General features: G+C 36.8%; 1 protein-coding gene across 1 annotated transcript; it reads right to left on the reverse strand.

Annotated features, from left to right (window-relative positions):
* Nucleotides 1–147: 147 nt before the first annotated feature.
* On the reverse strand, nucleotides 148–19,691 carry LOC146134767 (NACHT, LRR and PYD domains-containing protein 12-like). The gene is made up of 11 exons (XM_083395625.1): nucleotides 19,632–19,691; nucleotides 18,994–19,075; nucleotides 16,172–16,213; nucleotides 7,770–9,550; nucleotides 5,510–5,662; nucleotides 5,065–5,226; nucleotides 4,449–4,610; nucleotides 3,833–3,994; nucleotides 2,709–2,864; nucleotides 1,585–1,740; nucleotides 148–1,042 (listed from the first exon to the last, which is right to left on the reverse strand). The coding sequence occupies exons 1-11, from the start codon at nucleotides 19,689–19,691 to the stop codon at nucleotides 998–1,000; spliced, it is 2,961 nt and encodes a 986-aa protein (XP_083251751.1). The 3' UTR covers nucleotides 148–997.
* Between the last annotated feature and the right edge of the window lie 425 nt (nucleotides 19,692–20,116).

Below are 20,116 nucleotides of genomic sequence, written 5' to 3' on the forward strand. Positions count from 1 at the left end.
TTAAGTGTCAAGATTTAATTAGGTTTGTTTGCTTATCGATGCTGGTGTGTCTACATAGCTGCAACAAGTGTTAATTCCCCGAGGAAAACTAATTAAAAAATTAAAACTAACATTTCCAAATCTCTTCATCAATATGGAATTTTAATTACGACAAAATACACGTGCATAAAATCCAGACAGAACAAAGCACGAAGAAATTCATCCAAATAAAAGCAAGAAAACAGCAGGCAAGTTTGAGCCTCGCATTAAACAACTGATCTCCAAGAAATAAAAAAATGTTTGATAATTACGATTTGATCACTTAACAGGAGTTTAAGCTTAAAAAACACGAACAATGCACCGATATTACTTACAAATTAAATCATGTTCTTTATTTCTGGATAAATACAGTGGAAATGTCAATCACACAAAGCCACAGTGAATCGCACAAGAATAAATTCAATTGCAAAAAAACAAGAAAATATAAAAACAAAAGACAAAGTTTGCAATTCAACAACCGATTAAAGCAAGCTGGGGGAATTCTGTCAAACAAAATCAAATCTAAAACAAAACACAAAATGTGAAACTTAGAAAGAAATTAAGATTTAAAAATACTTGCGCCTTAAAAGTGCAAATCTGCAAAGTAATTTAAACAATATTTATGAGCAAAAAAATTGTTACTTCCAGTAATAATGCAGAGATCACTTGTAAAAGTCGCTTCAATTTGGACAATTCCAACTTTTAATAAACTTCCTTGGTCACGCATCATTGCTTCACATCACGTGACAATTTAATCGTTTTTTGATTGGTCGATTTTTCGTGGAATCCCCTAACAAAAATGCAGGGATCAGAATACAAAGGCCCTTTAGTTGTCATTCAAGCGTGACAGTGATTAGGTCACGCCCGAACGATTCCACACCAGCAATTATAATCTGGAGGAAACACTTTGTATAAAAAGTCGCTTCTATTTGGACAATTCCAACTTTGCGATGAAACTTCTTGGTCACGCATCGTTGCTTCAAATCACGTGACAATGTGATATTTTTTTGATTGGTCGATTTTTCTAGGAGAAAAAATATATTAATTTTCGGGTATTACGCGTCGATGAAAAGTATTTGTGTAAAATTTTTATTTCGGGTTTTACCTGTAAACAAAATATTAAAAAACATGAAGCATTTAATTATTATTGCCAATTACTATTACCTATTATCCCTGTGTAGGTGATTTAAAATGTTTCCTTCTGGACTTACGGACGGTTAAAACTGTTCGGAAACATTTTTAAAACAAATCGCGTCATTTAAAACCATGTGTTTCGCAGGAACTTATGAAATCGTTCGTTGGTTAATGTTAATGTAAAAATCGTTGTGTTTCTCAAATTCGAATCCAAAATACATTTTAGTTTCACTCATTTTTCCAGATCTACGAACGCTCACTGATGACTCCTAGTGGCAAAACACGATTGTTAATAAAACAAGACATTACAAAAATTATCGAGGAACAACATCGATTCTGTTGTTTCTATCATAAAGCGACCATCAGTCAGTTGTCCAACTATCAGCAATATGCAAATTAATCGAACAGCGATTAGTTGAAACAAGTTCTCACTTGATGGCGTCGTTTGGCCGATTCCAACTCATGTTCTCCAGCTGATGTGAAGTTGCAGTTGCCACTGAACAACAATCCAATCTTTCCCCGGCATCTTGCCAACGCACTGGCCCCGCGGTCGCCGATTGGATTGTTTCTCACATCAAGAACCTCCATCTGTGAACAATTACAACTGGAGGTAAACAACAAACTTACGCTTGTGAATGTTGACAACAAATATAAACTCATAATAGCTTGTTTGAAATCTAGATACTTTACATTTTATTCCGATAAGAATATACCAAATGACGTCATTGCTATGGTCAATCAAGCAAAACAAATGGAAAAATATAATTTTTTCAGGGTTAAAATTTGCTTTAGCCCTGAGAAGCTTAGCTACCGTCAGTTGTTAATAACCTAGAGGTAAAATCACTGCGATGACCGCGAATCATGGCTGAAATTACAATATTAAATTGGTTTATATGAAAAAAGGCACTCATACCACCCACGTATGAGCTGGGATTCGTAATTTTTAGACTTTAATACTGGGAATAATAGTATAGGACGGCTTACACTTCCTGCACATTAAGTTATATGAATTGACAATATGTCGGTGTATTTCGCCACTAATTGTGTTCACCGCTGTATGAGGAAGAATATATAAAACAAACCAACAGAAACGAAATATTTATCGCAATGATAAGACTAACGACAGCCTCTTCATAATTCCACTATTTTATCTTTATACACTTCTTGTTTTTCTTTTCTTATGTAATCCCAAGTCGCGATTAAATAGAAACAACCTTAGCCCAGACATTTTATCAACGCTGCTGAAAAGGCATTTATTGGACTTCAATAAAAGCTAAAATATTATTTTTTTATAATTTGATTTAATTTTTGTAGTTTTGAATTCAACATTATGGTTACTCAGGGAATGATTAAATGAATATAAAGTTAAGTTTAAATTAGTTTTGGTGGCGATCAACTTTTATCCAGCCCTGATGATTAGCCACGTTTTGCGGGAATTCCTTGCGTCATATTTACACACAATAATGAATAAAATTAATACTAAATATATATATATACATATACCGCTTGTGGACGCGCCCTATAAACCTCGATGGAGATTGGATGAGGCAACTTACTGGATGCTCCCTGCGTGCGATTGCTTCACTCAGTTCTCCAACTTCATCGATTCCACAATCTCTCAACCACAGCTTGTTCACTTTGTGCGCAATTGTTGCCAGGCAACCAGCACCACGTGACCCGATCTTGTTTTCACTCAGGTCCAAGAAATCCATCTGAATAAACACAAGGAGGTTTAGACAACAGAAATAAACAAGGGGCAACAAATCCATCTGCATAAACACAAGGAGGTTTAGACAACAGAAATAAACAAGGGGCAACAAATTTATCTGCATAAACACAAGGAGGTTTAGACAACAGAAATAAACAAGGGGCAACAAATTTATCTGCATAAACACAAGGAGGTTTAGACAACAGAAATAAACAAGGGGCAACAAATCCATCTGCATAAACACAAGGAGGTTTAGACAACAGAAATAAACAAGGGGCAACAAATTTATCTGCATAAACACAAGGAGGTTTAGACAACAGAAATAAACAAGGGGCAACAAATTTATCTGCATAAACACATGGAGGTTTAGACAACAGAAATAAACAAGGGGCAACAAATTTATCTGCATAAACACATGGAGGTTTAGACAACAGAAATAAACAAGGGGCAACAAATTTATTTGCATAAACACAAGGAGGTTTAGACAACAGAAATAAACAAGGGGCAACAAATTTATCTGCATAAACACAAGGAGGTTTAAACAACAGAAATAAACAAGGTGCAACAATATTGCTTTCTGGTATTCTTTCACTTTTTAATTTGTTGCTCAAATGTTAATGGTTTGTGTTTCAAATTGTTAATGGTTTGTGTTGTTGAAAACAGCAACATTCCAAAACATGGACCAGGGCATTTTAACCAAGAAAAAAATAATAGAACAAATATTGAAAAATATTTAAAAAATACTGAATTGTAAACAAATTGTGCATTTGTATAAAATAAACACGATGCTGCGTCGTTCAACAACATTTAACTAAAAATATGAAACTGTAAATTGTGGTTTGGGTGGTTAACTATCCGCAGCCCCAGGGAACTTTATCACTCTATTCGTCCGTGGTCTGACAGAGGACGACCATTGCATGAAAATGTCAGGTCGGGCAATCAAGAGGTTCGAGCCTTGCTTTGTTAACTCACGGGATGTTGTCGTTGTTCGATGCTGCTCGCCAACACCAGGAGATGGTCGGATGTGAGTCCGCATTCCATGAGAACAAGCCTCTCGATGTAGGGGATGCACCCGGATAGCAGCTTAACCCCAGCTTCATCCAGATTGTTGAGGCTCAAATCAAGATACTCAATCTACATGCAACAAAGGAAATGAAGTTATACCAGTTGGTTGTCTGGGGTGACTGTATGTTACGTCACAGTACAAAAGTATTAGTGGTATTACACTAACTTCAGCAATAATTCCAACCTTAAGCCAAAATCTAAACCCAAACAGAGGCAAACACTCCGGTGCCAAAACGCGAGGGTGCCTAAAACAGTGATCAACCCTCGTCCTAGAGTTTGACATTTTATTTTGACCTTTAGATCTAAATCCGAATAATTTGTGACTTTTCCAACAAGTTCAGGTCTCATTCTGTAACAGATATTACTGTATTTGGTATTATTATGCCGTTGGTCGTAAAATAATGCTGTTACAGATAATTATGCTTTCTATAGTGTTGCTCAGTAAGTCTTATTGTGGGTTTCACTTCTATAGGATGAGTGTCGATAATATCACACAATATTACTACACTTTGTTAAAACTCACGGGATGTTGTCGTTGTTCGATGCTGCTCGCCAACACCAGGAGATGGTCGGATGTGAGTCCGCATTCCATGAGTACAAGCCTCTCGATGTAGGGGATGCACCCGGATAGCAGCTTCACCCCAGCTTCATCCAGATTGTTGTAGCTCAAATCTAGAACCTCAATCTACATGCAACAAAGTAGATGAAGTTGTACCAGTTGGTTGTCTGGGGTTACTGTATGTTACGTCACAGTACGAAAAGACGTAGTGGTATTACACCAACTTCAGCAATAATTCCAACCTTAAGCCAAAATCTAAACCCAAACAGAGGCAAACAGTCCGGTGCCAAAACGCGAGGGTGCCTAAACAGTGATCAACCCTCGTCCTAGAGTTTGACATTTTATTTTGACCTTTAGATCTAAATCCGAATAATTTGTGACTTTTCCAACAAGTTCAGGTCTCATTCTGTAACAGATATTACTGTATTTGGTATTATTAAGTTGTTGGTCGTAAAATAATGCTGTTACAGATAATTATGCTTTCTATAGTGTTGCTCAGTAAGTCTTATTGTGGGTTTCACTTGTATAGGATGAGTGTCGATAATATCACACAATATTACTACACTTTGTTAAAACTCACGGTATGTTGTCGTTGTTCGATGCTGCTCGCCAACACCAGAAGATGGTCGGATGTGAGTCCGCATTCCACGAGTCCAAGCCTCTCGATGTAGGGGATGCACCCGGATAGCAGCTTCACCCCAGCTTCATCCAGATTGTTGTAGCTCAAATCTAGAACCTCAATCTACATGCAACAAAGTAGATGAAATTGTACCAGTTGGTTGTGTGGGGTGACTGTATGTTACGTCATATTAAGCAAGTGACGTAACTGGAATTACAGGTTTCACATATCAACATTGACCTGCATCTAATCTAATAGTGAATGACTTGGTGTTTACCATGTTAATACTTTTGTGTTTTTTTTTATTACTTTAGAAAGAAATTATTTACTCTCAAATAATTCATGCTCTGTCATAACACACACAGCTTATAAATTCAATTATTATGTGTGATATATGTATTAGTACCGGTTGTGTTTTCCTTTGCAAGTTTTCGCAGATAAGTTTGATGTCGTCGACAAAAAGTTTGCTGCGTATGATCGCCAATTCTTGCATCTGTGGAACCATCGGTGCTAGAATTGCAATGCTGGTGGTGGCCTCAGCTACGTGGAACTTGCGAATCTGAAATATGATCAATTGATAGATTAGACTTCCTAGGTGTGCTAAACTCATCTAGATATTAAACAACCTGATCAGTGGCGTATCCGACAATTAATAACAATCAATCAAGCGGTCTCTGTAATTCATTGGTCCCGCTGCCTCTTCGACAAACTATACACGAGTCCATTTTGAATACTTTTTGAGTATTTTAACTACGTAAGTGCGAAAAATGTTCGCGCTTCGCGCGAATGTTCTTTCTACGTCTGTTTTTTTACGTTTTAATGCTGTCTTTAGAATTTCATCATCGCTTTACCACCGTTGCTCCGTGGAAGGCTTTCAAGTGCGTCGCGGACAAACGGAAAACGTGTTCAAACATTGGACATTTATTTTTTAAAGCTTTTATTATTTTTATTTTCGGCAATGTAATAAAAACTTGTAAGAAATTGAAAAGAAATGCCGTTATCCCCACCAAAAAAATCGAGCTCGCTTCGCTCGCCAGGTGTGCCCTCAATAAAAAGGTTAAACACTTTCAAATAGATTAACTATTGAAGTGGAATCAAATAACACGGGGGAGAAACAATCTCCGTTTAGTATTGCAGGTGGCGAAAGACGTGCTTGTAATTTATCGTAGTCCCGTACATGGATCTACCAAAATCAATCACATATATTTCACGGTCTTGTTTTCGTTTTTCTCCTGAACACTAAGCGGTTTCTTAGCTGGCATCTGGCAGGATTGTCGACGACGCACGTGTGCGTTTTGCGTCTAAAAGTTTGGTTTTGCTGGACGTTAATTGGCTGTTTCTGATATTACTTATGATGTAATTACAATCGCTATTTTATGACGTCATTACCGTCAGACAAAAAACGGGGAATTACCTAAGTTGAAAAATCGGGACCCCCTTTTTGGATTTCTGGATACGCCCCTGGACCTGATTAATGACCCCCCTCCCCCCTTCCAGTAATGCAACACAAACTATTCGCGGATTTAATATTTGTGTTGCCATCGCACCATAGTCCACCATTATACGCCATTTAACCTACAGCCGCCACCTCCCCAATTCAATCAAACACGCACACTTTGTAGTTGTATAGGACAGGGGTTAGCAAACGATTTTTCAGGGCCGGATAATTTGTTAAGGGGACGGATAATTGTTAAAGCTTGTGATCCCTGTCCGGATAACTGTAAGATTTACGTTTGCAGGCCGGATTTCGCACCAAAATGACTTGATTATTACACTGGTCAACAGATTTTCACTTTTTTTTCCAATCGAAATAAAATATCGTCAAATCAGGGGCGTATCCAGAAATCCAAAATGGGGGGGTTACGAATTTTCAACTCTGACGTTAGTGACGTCATAATATAGCGACGGATATGACGTCATAAAATAGCGATTGTAATGACGTCTTATGCCTTCCATGGCAACGGTAAAGAAGCGTTGATCTATTTGAAAGACACCGTCAAAAGGCAAACAAACCGGACGCAGAAAGATCATTCGCGCTAAGCGAGAAAATATTTTGGCACTTACTAGTTAAGTGGCCAAAAAGTATTGAGAGGTGGTGGGCGGATCCGGCCCTCAGGCCGTAGGTTGCCGACCCCTGTCTTACACCGACATCTGATATTAACGCGGACAGCAAACAGCAAGAAACATCAGCACCGGCTAACTCGACGTTCTTAGCGAGAAAAAGGCGGAGAACGCTTGATTTATTGTTGCTGATTGTCGAACACACACTTGCTAATCAGCCAACCCGAACGAACAACATAGGCAAAAGAAAAAAACTATCTAGCGTTTACGGTTGACCGAACAAGAAAAGAAAAACGGCGTTTTGCGTTTGATTTTAATTTCGCATTAGCTTAAGACGCGTGACCAAATTACATTAAAAACATTGCCGCTTAGAACGATGAGTGACAAAAACGTACAAAAAACGAAAATGTCACTTACAAAAAAAAAGGGGGGGGGGGGTCCGAACCCCCAACCTTAAAACTAAATAATAATTAAAATTAAATTATATTTAAGTAGCTTTATCTAGCACTGAAAAGCAAAATAAATCAAAAATTTAAGCAGTGTAACTAACATATGACCGACAAAATACAATATTTTATACTTTATATATTTATTAAATAACCAACCGTGTGTTGTGTTTCAGCAACGGTCTTGATCAGCATCTTCAATCCATCCCCGATGAACTTGGCTCGTTCCCCGAAAGCTCCAACGTTGATGGTGATTGGATGGTCGGTGGCGCGAAGCACATGACAGAGACTTGCCACGTGGTTGGGAAGAATTGTGCGCGAAAGCAAAACCATGTCCGGGAAAACTTCCACCACTGATCTTGTGATGTCATCAAGCATAGACTCGTAGGCGAGACTGCACAGCGTGAACAACCTCTTGTCGTCTGGACGTGATTCAAAATCACTGTATTTTACAAGAGCCTCAACACCAAATTCATAAAATGAAGCGATTGAAACTGGGAAATCCTTCACAGATGTTTGGGCGAAATCTTGAACCATGGAAACAAGCAGTTCCTTGAGCAAGCCTCTCTTGGCAGAAACATCAGCTGAAGAGATTGGAAACAGCGCGTTTAGCTTGCTTTGGAGTTTTGGATTGAGCAGACCGAAGAGGAATTGAAGAACCATTTCCCAATCGACACTTTTCAAGTTTTCCAGTAGCTCTTTAAACCGTTCCATGGGGGTGTCAAACATAATCTTGAGTGCTGCAAAGAACTCTTGCAGAAGCTTGTGATTGAACAAAACTGTTCTGTCTCCTTCCAGAATTTTAAGGCTGATATCACTGGACTGACCTTGAACTTTGAGAAAATCCCCTAAACCATTTGTTTCAAGACCAACGTTGGTGAAATCTTGTGCTTCAAAGGTGACTTTCTTCTTAAGTATTCCATACAAAGCTAAATCAGAGAGCTTGCGGAGGACACTTGGGTGATTCTTGAAGTTAACAGAGCGAATGTAGTCGTTCAGAAACGATGTGAACACATCAGTAGTAGTAAATGCACCACCATCTAATCCATGCTTTAGAATGTATTTTGGAATTGCTTTGGCAAATAATGGGATGAAGCTTAATGCATTGGCTGCTGGATTTTGGTTGAGAACCTCTTTCACTTTTTCATATTTCTCCTGACTTTTGCAAATTTCCTTGAAAAGCAAATCCTGTGAATCTTCGCCGAGACCAAGTACCTCAAGTGGGAAGTGTGACTTGCAGTCTGGGTTCAACTGGAGATATGCTTCCGGTCGTGTAATAAGATACTTGAAAGCATTGCCAAGAATGTCAGACCGCAAAAGGTTTTGGAGAATGACTTCTGGTTTTGCTCTTTCGTACAAACCAATGACTGGTGCTTTCATCGTAAGATTGAAACCTGTTTCATCCATTGAATCCATGATGATCAACACATTATTGGATTTGGAGATTCTTTCCAGAATTTTATTATCTGTTTCCAAATCATATTTCCAGTTGGAGTTGAATAGCTTTATCAGGAACTCAAAAACACTCATTTCTTTTCTGTTGTCTAACGATGGCAGGTTTACATAGAAGATGTAGCCAGATGCAGGTTGATTATCACACCCATATAGCAGAATTTGTAACCCTAAGGTGGTTTTGCCATAACCAGCTCCACCAATAATAACTATAAAGTTGCCATACCTGGCAATGAAATGAATTTTCGCTGCCTGGTCGCTGAACTTAGATTCGGCTTCTTTGATTGCATTTTCTTTTGCAGCCTGACAGAATTCATCCACCTCAAAAAAGGTAACATTTTTCTCATTGCCTCTATGGAGCAACATTGCGTTAAAACCTTCTTCTTCGACATTCTTCCTGTTAATGACCAGGAGTTTAACCAAGATTGTTTCTTGATATTTGATTTTGATGTTGGCCTCTTTTTTCTGGTTCGCCCGCAAAGTTGCATCTGAGAATAAAAAAACTCGACTAAAGTGGAGAGCTTCAACTGAAACTCAACACTTAAAAAACAGATAATATTTCAAACAAACTGAACTTTAAGCCCTGCACAACGAACAGATTTCTGCGAAGTCACAGTTTTACTGATTAACACAAAATAAAGAAACGCAGCTATGATGACAATTACCAACAACATTAAGCAGCATTTGAAACCTAGTATACAGTACATGAATGAAATAATAAGGTCTTTTGCAATACACCTCTTTTAAAGCTTTGTATTTTAATACACCAAAAGCCATCGCAGACTCGCCGAATCTGACGATCTATGATGCAAGCAGAGCAAGCCGGAAAACAACTAGCTTGTAGTGAGGCTCGAACTCACGACCTCGGTTATACCGGGACCGTCGCTCTACCCACTGAGCTATACAGGCTTAGAGCCGTAATCGTTGGTCAGCAGCTTCCGATGAGGCTAGATCACAGTTGTGATTAAACACATATGTGTGTGTGTCTTTTATTGCTTTATATTTTAATTAATCACTTCTTTTCCCGAAAGTCTGCGTTACAACAACTTTTAAAAGACACCTCTACATAGAACAATTGAAAACTAACAACAAGAACAATTCATTTGACATTTGGAAAATTTTACCACGGCGATAGACACAAACCTTTCCACTTGCTTATATGCAAATTACAAACAAACTACCGCGGGGAAACCATTTAAAGAAATTTTGATTCTCCAAATACATGAATAAACAGCAGTAGCGGATTATCCCATTTTTACCGGTTAACCTGATAACATAATTAACGTTTTCGGTTCGCTTTTACACCTTTCAGCTCGTTTTCGCCAAATTTGCTGTGGGCAAATGTTTTCTATTTTTAGATTGCAGATTTTTTTATGCGATTAACCGGTAGGTTAAAGTACAAATATCCAGATATATCCGTTATTCAAATACTAAAAGCTCCTAATATCCGAACGAACCCTACTTGAACCCTAGCCGACAAATTGAGGCCTTGTAATGGGTTGATGAGCTGAACAAAAGTTTAAATAAAACAAACACAGAAAAAGTTTAAATCTGAGTCAACATACAATGTTAATATCACATTTCAAACTGGATTTAAGAGATGACAGAAAAGAGACTGCAGTTCTATAAAGCAGGGATCGGCAAACTGTGGACTGACAAATGCAAATCATCCGGCCTGCCTCTTTTCAAAACTGGGCCAAGGGCCATACATCACATTTAACGGCTATTATGCAATCCTACAAACAATTCATCAAAATAACTTCTCCACTCTGGACGACCACAACAATCTAATGAACACATCGATATCATGTGACTAGATTGCCCGGAGACTTCAGAACCACTTTAACACAAAAAGTAACTGTTAGAACTGTGTCAGAACTGTTGCAACCTAATATGTCCACTAAACTAACCAGTGAAACAATACACAAGTTGGTATCCACTGTCCAAATGTACAAGAACACCAAATGAAATATTTTATGTAATTTGAGTGTTTGTGGAATATTTAACAAAATACATTTTCATTTAAAGCAAATGTTCACAAAGAAATAAAAAGATAACATTGGAAATATTACTTGTTGGTGCTCAGTGGCATGGTGGGGTTGGTAGCTGGACACACTATATATTAGAAAACTGATAACATTAAGACGTTTACCGATTGCATTGTCATTTATAAATGGCAATTGTGAAGTTATAAAATTGTTTTTATAGAAGGTGTGTCGCGATTTTTTTTAGTGTGCCACAAACATTATAGACCCACTGTGTTAAAGCCTCAATTCTAACAACTGGTCACCCAAAAAAATATTGTTCTATCATAAATCAACAACAGAAGTCTATTTGATACAGAAATATATTTCAAATGTGACGGATATTTATTTCGGTGACTGAGCGAAAACTTGGGGTTCAACGAAAGATTTGGTAATTTGTCGGACTCGGCAGTTAACAAAGGTTAAGAGTCACTGCTATAAAGGGTATCTTTAAAACACAAGTGTAAAATTATTTTCAAGGTGCTTAAGTACATATTATCCTATAATTTCCTAAAAAAAGTAGATGATAATGTTGCTAAAATATTGTTCTATTGGTGACTTTGCTAAAAAAATTACAAAGAAAATATATTAAGTTTGGGGCTCAGTTCAACATAATTAAAAAATGAAAACATTAATGGCAAAGGGCACCTACTTGAATATTGTCAGGAAAACGTCAACAATATTTTTGATAATTATTGCGAAAAGTGTTGTGTTTGTAGTTATTGTGTGCATTTTCAAATCTAAATAAATGACTTTTAGCTTTCCTGCTGAAATTAAAACAAAAAAATGCTTTTTTGTGCTCAGTCCCAATAAAATAAAACCAGATACTAACTAGAAGGGGTTGCGGTTGTTGTATATTTTGGGGGTATATTTTCAGGGCTTAGCGTATTTAAATAAAAAAATTATTTATTTTTTTCATTATATTTTTTTGTTAATACTTAATATTTTTTATTTTGTATTGTAAATTTTATATTTTATATTTTGTTTGTTTTATTTTCCTTAACTTGTTTCTGCAAGCAAAACCAGATATGGGCCGAAAATTTCTCCACTTATTTTATGGCTTTAATACGAAAGGGGTTCAAATATGGCGTATTTGGGGAATGATCGAAACATATATTTAATAAATAGAATTTACGCACATAATGCGTACGGCCATGTTATTATATTTTGGCCAGCTAACATGTTTAGGCAAATATTATTATTTGGGTAGCCTACACTATGCAAGGATCTGTAATGTAGCTTGATAATAAATTTCAAAGCCAAAAAGGTCGAGTAGATCGAAATCATCTTGATAAGACGTTTCGATACGAACTTGTACCATCTTCAGTGACTAACTGACATTTAATAAAGCCACATTTAATATTATTATTCTCTTTAAATGACGTAACGTCTACGGTTTGCTACACTTTTTCCACTTTTTCTGGGTAAATTTTTACCATGCCTTGGTCCGAGCAATCACTGTTGAAACAGACTTTATATGTGCAGTTTAGAGCAATTTACAAAACAGGTTTATGTGCCTAATAAGCCACCTTTTATATTAAAAGTTTTGCAAATTTAAATCCAATAAACACAGTGTTTTTAATATTTATATTTGTATGACGCCATGCAATGACGTAGCTTTGTAACGTCGTCGCTAAAAATGCATTAAAGTAGAGCATTTTGTTGTTGCGGCCCTTGTATAATTATATTTGTTTAGGCCTGGTGTTGATATGTTTGAATGGTGCAACAATTACAACAGGTGCTAACAGAGATGTGTACACTGCCTCAAGGATTCGCATTTAAATTTGCGGTGGTAAAATATTTTGTGTTGTAAGAGCAATTAGTTTTTTTACCAAGAGAAGCCTCTTTCTAAAAGGCAAGTTGAATGCCTCTAGTTTAACTGAGACAAGCAACTTCGTACAATGAACGTTGCACGCGCAGGACAATAAAGCGCAGCAGGATGCCAGCAGCCGCCTTGAAGTAATATGAAAGCATTCTGTGTTAAAGTTTTTCTGCCGCTAGATAGGAGAAGATAGCTTTTATAAACTAAAACGATGACGTCACACTATTGTTACCAAAAAAAAAGAATGCGAGGAAAACAAGATATGTCCCGAAAATAAATTTTCGGCCCATATAATACGCCTTGAGGATGGCTACAAAAAATAACTAAATACATCTGCATTCTGTTCCTTTTTTTAAAAAACAGCATGCAACAACCTTTTCCACCAAACTACTCAGTGACCAGCCATAACAAGAATAAGGAAGACATTATAATTGAAGAAATTTGCAAAAAACATTATAAATATATGATATTAGTACAAGAAGTAAATGATACTAGGAAAGCAAAATATTTCAGTACAACTTAAAACAAAATAGAACAATTTATAAAAAAAATGTGTGCAATTCAACAGCAATAATAAAAACCATAAAATATCTCAATTAAAGCAATTTAAAAGAGTTTGTACACATAGGGTAGATTTAATCTGAAAAAACACGTTTGTGGTCGCCCTTCAAATTACACAAAATATTTCTTTTTTCTGAAGCAATAGATTCAGTTAAATTACTTTCTTTTAAGTTACAATTTAACCGACTAACATCGCAGTGTAATGCCAATAATAATAGGAATATGACCATTATATATCATTTATTTTAAAAAAAGAAAGTTTTAGTTTTTGCGAGCTGCACTTTGTGACGTCATGACACAAACTACTATTTTAAAACTACGTCATCCAGCTCATTAGCATAAAAATTTATCATAGTTTTAAATTTGGAAGAGTCTATTTACCTGGACAACAAAAGTTAATAAAGTAGTTAAATCGATATAAAGTCACCAATGGATGTGTGTGTACCCAAAAACTCAACTAAATTTAAATTTAAAAAAAATGACGTCATAATAGCGCGGTAATATGTTCACACGGATTCAACCTGCTCTCCGTAAGCCAAATTATATTAAGGGGACAGGGTTTAAATATTTATAATATTGATTTATATTTACTTTTGTAGTAACTGCCACAAACTTAGCCACGAAAGCTGCACGGGCGCATGTAGGGGAAAGCGGGGCAAAACGGAACCTCACTTTTCTCGTTAACGAAGCCAGCGTCATTATTTGTTTGCTGAACAGTGACTATCGCCGAAAAAACGTTTGTCGACAAAAATTAGGCTGATTCGATTTCGCACAAACCAGGAGGGGAGAAAATGTGTTTGGGGGATATTGATATAAGTATAGCGCAGTAAAATGATGCATTTATAACTAAAGTTCAAGTAAAGACAGAGTAACTTTTTTTGTTAAATAATTTGTAGGTAAGGGTGTGTTTATTAATCCGAAACAGTCGGCATTTTAATTTGAAAATTTTTAAAGAAATCAGGTTTTCATGCGATAGATAGTGTTGGGGCAAAACAGACCCCTCCCAAGTTAATCCGTTATTACTAGAGTATAACTGAAACTTATAATTGCACTGTTTGTTTTTTGATTAGCCTCTCAGTGAAACATTTTGGAACTAGAATAAAATAAATAATATATCATTACTTTATATGTTTAGATCAGTTTTGTAGCAAGGCCAAACAATCAGACGTTTTACCAATATCTCTTGTAAAAAAGCTCGATTGCTATCTGTTTAAAGTTCGTATACATCGAGAGAAATATAAGGCAGTTTACGTACGGCCTATTTATACCATGTAACTTTTATATAGTTACAATGCTTCTTATTATAGTGCTATTGTGATTTTCTTGTATGTTTTGGCAAACTTTTGTAAAATATTTTCAACCTATAAGACGCCATGTATACCATTACTTAAAATATGACGTCACGTTGTAACGTAACTTGTGACAATATCTCGTTTTATGCACCCCTTAAACACAAATCATTGATCCAGCATTTCCACACAACAAATCATTTAAATTAAATTTTTTAAGTGGGGTCTGTTTTGCCCCGCCAGGGGTCCGTTTTGCCCCGTTTAAAAATCGACAACAAAGGTTCATTTATTCAGAAGGTATGCTTCTTTCAGTTGTTTTTTAGCATAGGAGTAACTTTCAGTAAGACCTTTCAGTTAATACGCTACTCATCCAAAAATATTTCGTGAAACTCGAAATATAGCATTTATTCCTTAAGGCAGGGGTGGGCAATTATTTTTTACCGCGGGCCGCATGAGAAACGTAAAATGTCCTGGCGGGCCAAATAAATAATATCCCAAAGGCATTTTTATGGTCAAAATAACTGTTCGACCACCCGCATGAAATTATTGTAATCAAGTAAAAAGTAAACACAAAGGTGGACCAATATCGCGAATAATTTTGTGCGTCTTAGCACATTTGTTTGCGCAGCACATACCGAGTAATCGGTAACGTGAAACCAGTGCACACGTTTGGGGTTGTGCGCAAATGTGTAAAGTGAGTCGAATTTAAAGAAATAGTGACAAGACGTAGCGCGAACCGCGAAAAATTTGCATCTATATATCTTTTTAAGCAAACTTTAATTGATATTTAGGGGTGGACGTGACGCATAGAGCACAGATAAACAACGTACATTGCTATATATATTGGCGATTATTAAGTTGTTGGGCGCATTGAGCAAAAATTTAAGGTTAAAATACGTAAACATTTTCGCACAAAAACATGCTTTTTGAGGCTTTAAGTTACCCAGATTAATAAATCGGGAGAAACACACAGCATGGCATCAAGTAAAGTAGTTGACAAAATTTGAATCAGTATCTGGCAAACGGGTCGATGTTCCGTTCATATTTTAAAGACAGAATACATTTGACCAAAGCGCAAAAATATATAAAGAAGTTTGTTCAAATTTCGTTTGAGAGAGTGCTGCAGTGCAGAGGACGATTTTTGTTTATAAATTCAAAAAAATCGCGTGAAACATACAAAAAAGACAGAAGAAATTCGCGCGAAGCCCCAAAACAATTTCTATTTCAATATTTAAAACAGGCTAACCGCGGGGCGGATTAAATTGCTTGGCGGGCGTATGTTGCCCAGGTCTGCCTTAAGGGGTCCGTTTTGCCCCGCCTTCCCCTACGTTAGGTCTGGTGGGCTCAGGGTAAAACACAACATAACTTATTTCTAATTAAAAAGATTATTAAGAACTAATATGCTGAACTTACCTTTTTCTTCAACTAGTTGTTCAAGCCAGGCGATGTTAGAACCTACACGTTTGCAAAAAAAAGCACAAAATGAAACCAAACAACAGTGATTGTGTGATATTAAATGGATTTCAAAACATTAACAGTTTGTTTACTTCGTTAAGGTTTAGGTTTTGAGAAGTGTTGCTTTTAAACAAAAGCTACATTATAAAAATATTACCGATTCTCGCAAAGCGAAAATACTCCAGCCATGAGACCGAAACAAGAACAACGTCAACGTCGAAATAAAACACAGTTCGGAATAAGACCACAATAACACTAATACCTAATGGTATTAATACCGTCTAAATCGGAATAAGTCATAAAGCCTCATGTGGCTCTTCACCCAGTTATATAAGATTCTTACGTTCACGTTACACTTATGAGTTTTTCAAATGTTTCGATTTCGTTTGGTTAAATTATGGATTATTGTCGGTTTCGACCCAAACTGTTTGCTTTAAGGCCATTGTATTATTAGTAACACTTTTGAAGCAAGATAAACGCAAAAAATATGCCAAAATAATATTGATGTACGACATTGTATCGAGAAATGTGTATTTTTTAATCAATTCGTCGCGTCTCCTTCTAAATAACATTTTGTCTATTTAACAAAACAAAGGCACGTTTTCGCTTCGTGCGATCGCCTTGTGGGAGTGAGTAAGAAATGGAGTGATAGGCTATTCTTTTACTTTCACGTGTGTAAGGTGTGGCTCTTTGCGGTTAACCAAGTAACAAATGGGGCTCTTGGTATCTGTTTGGTTGGCCACTCCTGCTTTATAGCGTTTAAGTTAAAAAACATTTAATTTCAAAGATGCGTTGAACGTACAACGTCTTTGGCTGAAAAGATTTTATCAAAACGGCAAGCAAGAACGGAATTAGGAATAAGACCAAAAAATAGAATTACCTTACGGTCGTAATAACGACTCGGGACTTGAGTAGGACCACGTAAAACTACCGGAGTCCCGCGTCCGACGTGCGCATGCGCAGTACCACATTTTTAAACTGCTATGGCCGCCAAATGGAAAATTCACACCGGTGCGCCATGGGAGGCTGCCAGACAGGGCCGGATTACCATAGTAGCAGACGTAGCAGCTGCTACGGGTCCCGTAGTTTTTTTGTTGCAAAATAGTAGTTGCAACTTAATTTTTGGCTTGCAAACTGAAGTAGCATCAGGGAATATTGTAGTTGCAAGATTAAATTACTAGTCCTAATTATTGTAAACTTTAAAAAACAGTAATTTCCGCTGGAGGCAACTGCCTGCTGTCCGGACACAAGAATGTATCCGCTAATTTGAAAATACTTTGACGCTTTTTAGCGTGCATACCCAGAAGTGTTACTTATTAGTTTCGGTTCCAGCTTGGTTTCTCAGTCGCACAAAAAGCACTCGTGTTTACCTCGCAACGTTTTTCTATAAAACGCTTTGCTTTTAGTCGTCATTATTCCGAATTATGCTGCAGTCAAAAGTTTTGGCGAAAATGCGAAGCGGAAAACATCTAACTGTACTCAAGAGAGATTATTTTCAAAATTGAAGTTCATTAAAAACTATCTGCGAAACACAATGGGGAAAGAGCGGCTACACTATTTCACTTTTTTAAGTATTGAAGTGAAGTTTTGAAGTCACTGAACTCATCCGGAATAATTGCCATATTAGTAGAGATCAAAATGCGTCAACAAAAGGAAAAACCCTTGAATGATATTGCTGTGGTTTTATGTTTCTCCTTGCAAATAAAACATTACAATATACTTTTGTTGTTGTAGAATGTAGATCAAATCTATAAAATATTTAATTACTTCCCAGTCATAATTTCAAAATCAATCTGCTACTGGCCCCGCACTTAACTAATCCGGCACTGCTGCCAGGTGCGCCGCGAGCAAAAGGGAAAAATAACTTAACATATTATAGAACATGTATTTTTACTTTCCGATTAAGCTTAGCTCATTGATTCCACAGTATTTTTAAGTAGAAAACACAATAATATCTATAAAACAACAATATCTAAATCAGATAATTCTATAATACCATATAACTAAGACCAACGACGATAACGCCAAATTCGCATTGATGACCACGACAGAATAACATCAAGAATAGTCTAGATAAGATCTAAACATGTACAATTACGCCCAAGACTGTAGGAAAGGGTACGACATCTGTTTGGCATTGGCCGTTTGCTGTCGACATTTGGGCGCCGCTGTTTTAACCCCGGATTTTTCGCCCTGTTTGCCCTGTATGTGCGGGTAGTTGGTGGTGTTAGCAATTGGGTTAGAGTTGAAAATATTCGGGGAGTTAGTAATAGTTATAGGTGGGGCTTGGGGGTTAGATAAAAGGTGGTATAGGCCTTATTTTTTCCATTTAGGTCTGATTCCGATTTCGTCATTATTACGACTATTAGGTATTAGTCCTATTTACGCCTTATTCCTAACTGTATTTTGTTCCGAAGTTGATGTTGTTCTTATTTTGGTATAAAGGCTGTAGTTTCTTTGCGCCCTTAAGTAAAAAAAGTTAAGAAACACTGGGTAAATGGGTGAAATAAAGGCTGTATGAGTCTGAGCCGGACTGGGGACGAAATAAAACATTTAGAGTCGGACTCGGTTTATTTTTAACCGACTCCGCAGCCCTGGTTTGCACCAATAATTATATAACAATGAACAAAGCAGAAGCGAAAAGTTCCGACATTATTTCAACACATATTGACACTTTCCCCCCTGACGCTAAACCCACTTTAACCTAAAACCGCCGTAATAAACTAAAACGTGGACCTATCTAATCAGTTACTTCAAAAAATATTTAACAAAGGAAATACCCTCACATGATGCAATGACCTTGATATTTTGCGTAACTTCTGTCAGGTGAACTTCTGCACCAGCGAAAACAGTTGCGTTGTTCTGTTGAGATGAAAAAGCCATAATATCAAAATTAGAACAACATCAACATTTGAATAAAAGACGGTTTAAAAAAAGAAACAATTTGGAATAAAACACAGTTTAGAATAAGACACATTTTAAAATAACAAACAATTTTAAATGAGATCAGAAATAGGATTAATAGCTGATAGACGTAAAAAGGTTTCAAAACGGAATAAGTCCTAAACCCACGACATTATTGGTTTGTAGACCTCACTCTATGTTTCCACAAAGTGGCCACGAAATATTTTGTTCCAAGTTTAACCAGTGGTGAAAGTAAACAGGAACGGTTTGGACCGGCGTCCCAGTAAAATAATGTTACAGGCCCCTCCCCTTTTTTCTTTTTGTTCCTGAAAGCTTTAAAACTAAGAATGGGTTGAATAGTTTTGCATTACGCTAAACGATAATCTCAGCTTTCCTAAGGTCACTTCTTCATACGCTCGTTATGACGTAACTTTGTGACATCACGTTTGGAAATCTTCATGCGTTATTGCAAGTGAAATTTCTACCTTCAACTCTGAGTTGAACAAAAACTCACCAAGTTCATATCTTGAACATTTTCAGCAATCTCCTCTTCGGCTTCGGCTGCTTCGGCCATTTTCACTCGCACAAGTTTAACTTTACACAAAGCTGCTCAAATAAGACTTGGTATGTTCATGTAAAGCTTAACATATCACTACGTCACAATATATGACGTAATTCGTTATGGTATATCACAAATGAATTCACAACTTTAACTTTACACAAAGCCGTTCAAACAAGACTGGGTATGTTCATGTTAAGTTTAACATGTCACATAGCTACGGCACGATATTAGATCTATTGATTTAAGGTTTGTACGTTGTAAAGTAACCTGATATTTCTGTTCATATAATAAACAACATTTCGCGTTCACCTCAGTACAGCAGTAAGGCACTTGCACCAAGCTGCAGGCAACAACCAAACGCAAGCTCTTTGTTGAAGGCGAACTGGTATTTCCTTGTTCTAAAGGAAATGACGTTAAGGCTCCATCCATTTAGTTTG

This window comes from Ascidiella aspersa, chromosome 8 (assembly GCF_963924565.1).
Source record: "Ascidiella aspersa chromosome 8, kaAscAspe10.2, whole genome shotgun sequence".
NCBI lineage: Eukaryota > Metazoa > Chordata > Ascidiacea > Phlebobranchia > Ascidiidae > Ascidiella > Ascidiella aspersa.

Bases quoted from the DNA above. Each gene is read 5' to 3' on its own strand.
- LOC146134767 (XM_083395625.1), bottom strand. From the start codon at position 19,691: ATGGCCGAAGCAGCCGAAGCCGAAGAGGAGATTGCTGAAAATGTTCAA. The intron at 19,076-19,631 runs GTGAGTTTTTGT...TCATCTCAACAG, and splicing joins ATGTTCAAGATATGAACTTG to AACAACGCAACTGTTTTCGC. The intron at 1,043-1,584 runs GTGAGAACTTGT...TTTTTCTCCTAG, and splicing joins CGGCCAAACGACGCCATCAA to AAAAATCGACCAATCAAAAA.